The 5,420-nt window shown below is 39.8% G+C and overlaps 1 protein-coding gene across 1 annotated transcript in view; it reads right to left on the bottom strand.

The window, feature by feature from the left end:
- Positions 1 to 5,420, bottom strand: part of Erlin1 (ER lipid raft associated 1) — a 34,270-nt gene that overhangs the window by 25,002 nt on the left and 3,848 nt on the right. The window contains exons 4-5 of the mRNA XM_050147178.1: positions 3,328 to 3,374; positions 2,184 to 2,245 (exon numbers count right to left, since the gene is read on the bottom strand). Of these exons, the coding sequence (XP_050003135.1) occupies positions 2,184 to 2,245; positions 3,328 to 3,374 (109 nt within the window). The remainder of the gene's footprint in view (positions 1 to 2,183; positions 2,246 to 3,327; positions 3,375 to 5,420) is intronic.

Raw genomic sequence — 5,420 nt, 5'->3', positions numbered from 1 at the left:
AAAAAAAAAAAAAAAAAAAAAGATGATCATGAGGGGTGAGGGCGAGATCTAAGGGAGAAAGAGCAATGAAAATACACATGACATAAAGAAGGGAGGATTATCTGGAAGAAGGGAACCAGCTGAGGAGACAGGGGACAGGGGAAAAGAGCCATGGAGGAAGGGAGCAAATGAGAATAAAATATGACATGCATGGAAATGCTGGAATGAAATGCACTACTTTATATGTTAACTTAAAAACCCTCAAGCATAGATTTAAAGGCTTAAAGTCTCTGGATACCAGGGAAGGAACTGTCGTTTACTAGGCTTTACATTAGGCAACTTACATACATTGGTGCTTGATTGTCCCCCACCCTCCACTTCCCACCTCAAAAAACTAAGAACCAGGAACTTCCAGAAATATCCCTAAAGGTACATACCAGACCGTGTCAGAACCTCTGTTCTACCTATAAAGCACGCTGCCTTCTGCAACTATTTTCACACTCAAACATTTGCTCCACTGGTCTTCCTACTTAGATATTAGATAGAATTGGATTCTAAGTCATAGTTAATGGAACAGTTGTTGATAAATAACTCCTAAAGACATGGTTTCATCATCTTCCAAATGAAACAGTGATCTAAAAGTGTGTCTATCTGTAGGGAGAGAGCCATCAGCTTTCCTCTTTTTCATTTCTGAATCATAATCCATTCCAGTAATTTGTGATCAGGGAACACAGTCATCTGTTGGTATCTGTGGGGGTAATGGTTCCAAGACCCTACAGAGATACTAAATCTACAGTGTGTAAGTCTCATATTAAATTGAATGTATATTCTCCTATACACGTTATCACGTCTAGGTGATTACATAATATCTAATGCAATATAATTTACCATATAAATAGTTACTACTCTGTATAGCTTGGGGAAATGACTTTAGTATAGATTCAGCTTTTCCCCTGAGTATATTTGATATGTGCTTGGTTAAACCTGTGAACGCTAAAGCCACAGAAATGGAAGGCTGACTGAAGATGAAAAACCATGAGAAAAATAACCTCTGAAAAATGTCATTTAAAACTACTTGACAATAATATACTCTGAAATCTTTCCACTATCTGTGTCTATACAAGTAATGTGAAACTACCATGATCCTATACTTCAATCATGTCTTCTCAAGTACAATGAAAATATCCTTAGGGCAGAGGCTGCCATCTTCACTTTTTTAAAGCTCTTGCCAATTCATTAACAAGGATAAAGACCAGACACTCAAAACTTGCAATTAAATTCCTTATGTGAATGCAATGCACTTGAGTGTGTGTACACACACATTCACACACCCACAAACCAATCTCAGGTGTCATTCTTGGGTCTCCCAATCATTAGGCTAGACTGGCTAGCCACTGGACCTCAGGGATCTTCCTGCTTCTGCTGCAGCACTGAACTTAAGCATGTACACTATCTTAGGTGCTGAGGATTGAATTCAGGTCCTCATGCTTGCACACCAACCGAGCCATCTTCTTTGACAGCCCTGTTCTTTAAAGAATATGTATCCTCTTTATCTCTGTGAGTGTTCATCTTTTATCAAGAAAATGCTTTCATTTATATATTTCAAGTATAATTTCAGACTTTCAGATTGCTTTGCAAGTTATGGCAAATCTCAACTAGAAAAGATTTTTCTACACAGACAAATGAGTGTGACCCAAGGAAATTGATCAGTTATAGATCTTTAGGATTCAAGGAAATTCTTCCTCACCATAACTGGATGCAATGCCACTTTCTTTTTCTAAAAACACTTGCTTTTAAAAACAGTAAATTCAGAGAGGAGTAGCTCCTAAGATTATTGAAAACTAGGGCTGGAGAGACAACTCAGCGGTTAAAAGCATCAGTTATTCTTCCAGAGGTCCTGAGTTTAATTCCTATCAACCACATGGTGGCTCAGAGCCATCAATGGTTAGACTTAATGCCCTCTTCCGATATGCAGGCATAAATGCAAACAGAGCACTCATATACATTTAAAAAAAGATTACTGAAAACTAATTCTGTCCATAACTTGTGATGTGTTTTTACATCTATTTCTTGGAAATATTTTCATCATTATTCTTTCATATTTATCAGTATTCACTGAAGTAGTAAAACTTTAAAAAGTACTTTCCTTCCTCAGTTATAAACACTGTTTATAATTTCACAAACACAGAAGATAGGTAACATACCTGCATAAGGAGCCAACATATTAACCACTTCTATTCGGTCAATATAGATCATGACCCCACCACTAAAAACAAATGAACAAACAAAAACAGAAAAAGTGTGAGCCAGAGCCACAATAAAAGCAACAAAATACAAATAAGTTATAGACAGACCTAGGGAGAACTTGATAACCTCATTTAAAACCTATGGAGAACTTGATATATATTTAACGGAGGAAGTATATTTCAGTGATACCCCAAGCCTCATTTCCTTTCTTGCCCTCAACCTTTTTAGAACAATTTTTAGAGGCCTTTAGAGCAAAAGGGTCTTCACTCGAAACATAAATTCTATTAAAGACCTACTGACTCAGAAACTCTCATTTAGAGGACATTTAACATTATAAAAACAAGTGGAATGATTTTAAGTAATCTTTTATTAAGCATCAATTCAGGGACAAGTTCTGGGCCACACACACAATTTTAAATTCTAACAATAACTGTAACATAGATCTTACTCCCTGACTTTATGGAACTAAGCTTCGAGAAGCTAATCAAGGTGTCAGCAGAGGGCAAGGACTATGTGAACTCTATACTTTCTGCTTCATTTTCCTGCCAATTAAAATAGTAACACAGGTGTGGTTAAGCTAATATACAGTTGTCTGCCTGTCTAAAACTCCAATCTTTTCATTAACACCCTAAGATGGAATGCTCCCATTTGCAGCTTCATTCAAGTAACTCACAGCACAGAAATCTCTGTTGCTGTCATGACTACATGGAAGTGTCTTAGCAGGCATGTCGACATAGACCTAGAATCTCAGGTTTGGGAAACAGAGGCAGCAGGACTGCTTCACGTTTGATGCCAGCCTACTCTACATACAAAGTCCCAGGCCAACCGGGGACACAAAGCCAGAGCACGTCTGACTCAAAAACACAACAAACAAACATTTCTCAAGTGACTACTGCGAACTTCAGTAGAATTAAAGAAAGTAAGCCAGGCAGTTGTGGTGCACGCCTTTGATCCCAACACTCGGGAGGCAGAGGCAGGTGGATTTCCCTGAGTTCAAAGCCAATCTTGTCTACAAGAGCTAGTGCCTGTCTCAAAAAACCAAAATAAACAAATATAAAGAAAGTAAATAAAGGGCTGTCAGTCACAAAGGAGGAAACTTACCTTGTTCCACAAGGCACATTTTTAACTTCATCTGTTTGTAGTGTTGTCTGGGAAGGAAAAAATAGCTCATTAAAACTTGCACGCCTTTAATCCCAGCACTTGGGAAACAGAGGTAGAAATATCTGTGAGTTTGAGGCCAGCCTGGTCTACAGAGCAAGTTCTAGGACAGTCAGGGCTGTTACAGAGAAAAATAACAACAACAACAAAGACATCATCATCATCATCAACAACAATAACAACAAAATACTGATCTGGCCAGGCATAGTGTTGCACACCTTTAATCCCAGGACTCTGGAGAAAGAGGCAGTTGGATCTCTGTGAATTTGAGGCCAGCTTAGTCTACACAGTAAGCTCCAGGAGAGACCCTGTCTTAAAAACCAAAACAAACAAACAAACAAACCCTGCTGATCCCAGAGAGGAATCTCTGGAGATCTGCTGCTAGTAAGTACAAGAGAGTCCTGCCATGAATTCAGCCTCCAAGATCACCTATCAAGTTAGCTATTTCTTTCTATACCTACAAAGACCTGAGTACTACATGTTTTATGAGAAAGTTGGACTCAAAATGCACTAAGAAATATTCAATGTCTTATCGACTAGTAGGCAGAAAATTTTTCCTTAAGTGTTTTATTGCCTAGACCTGGCTTGAGATGGCAAACTGCACAGCTCACTCACAAGTGACACTCTAAGGTCTGTGTTCTGAACTTGGATTCCTCACTATTACTCTTACACTGATGTTGAGTAACTATTTTCACACACAAGAACTTGATGAACCAAAGCTGCCCTTGAACTCAACAGCAAAGCTAGAGTCGGTGCTTTCATTCAGGACCTACTGTTCTCTCACATGTTCTGTTCAGCTGGCCTTTTTTTTTTTTTTTTCCGAGACAGGGTTTCTCTGTAGCTTTGGAGCCTGTCCTGGAACTAGCTCTGTAGACCAGGCTGGTCTCGAACTCACAGAGATCCGCCTGCCTCTGCCTCCCAAGTGCTGGGATTAAAGGCGTGCGCCACCATCACCCCGGCCAGCTGGCCTTTTAATGTAAGTACCAACACCAATATTGCTTCCTCCTTAGTGAACCAATAATCTGGTTCTTAATTCCTCTGCCACATCACACCTACCTTGTATCAGAATTGACCTCTTATTGTGTATGCTAAAGTTTCAAATAGGTCAGCCGTATATTCTGGACACAGTACACCTTATTAAGCACACAAAATGGGCTATTTTATGAAATATGGCCCCTGTCACCTAATAGCTTCATACTACCTTGAAAACTAGCAAGGCCTAATCTGGGGAAAGAAAACACAAAAGATACAGGCTCAGTGGTGGAGATTTGCCTAGAATGCTCAAGGCTCTGAGTTTAAGCCCTAGGGTTGACCTCTTAGCACTGGAGGGGAAAAGGTGTTTTCCTTAATTCCTTTGATTATGTTATACAGTTCTTTTTCAGCTTTCTGGGAAGCAAGAAAATTTAAAAATCTATTTACTATATACTATTTACTATTACTCATATGGTGAACGAATATGGTATGTACTCACTCATAAGTGGATACTAGCCATAAACAAAGGACATGGAGTCTATAGTTCATGATCCTAGAGAAGCTAAGTAATAAGGTGAACCCAAAGAAAAACATATATATAAACCCACCTGGAAATTGGAAACAGACAAGATCGTCAGACAAAATTTGAGAGCATGGGGGCAGGAGGTAGAAGGAAGGAGAGAAGGGGAGGATTGAGGAGAACTTGAGGGGATGGGATAGTCGAGATGGAGGAAGGACAGAGATGAGAGCAAGCAAAGAGATACCTTGATTTAGGGAGCCATTACGGGGTTAGTAAGAAACCTGGCTCTAGAAAAATTCCCAGGAACTCACAGGGATGACCCCAGCTAAGACCCTAAGCAATAGAGGAGAAGGTGCCTGAACTGGCCTTGCCCTGTAGTCAGACTGATGATTATCTTAAATATCACCATAGAACCTTCATCCAGCAATAGATGGAAACGGAGGCAGAGACCCACGTTGGAGCACTGGACTGAACTCCCAAGGTCCAGTTGAAGAGTAGAAGAAGTAAGAGTATGAGCAAGGAAGTCAAGACGGGGGGGGGGGGG

Source organism: Alexandromys fortis, unplaced genomic scaffold, assembly GCF_014885135.2.
Source record: "Alexandromys fortis isolate MF-2015 unplaced genomic scaffold, M_Fortis_MF-2015_v1.1 scaffold_16, whole genome shotgun sequence".
Taxonomy (NCBI): Eukaryota; Metazoa; Chordata; class Mammalia; order Rodentia; family Cricetidae; genus Alexandromys; species Alexandromys fortis.
The sequence above is the reverse complement of the archived record's forward strand: the minus strand, read 5'-3'. Positions and strand labels throughout refer to the sequence as shown.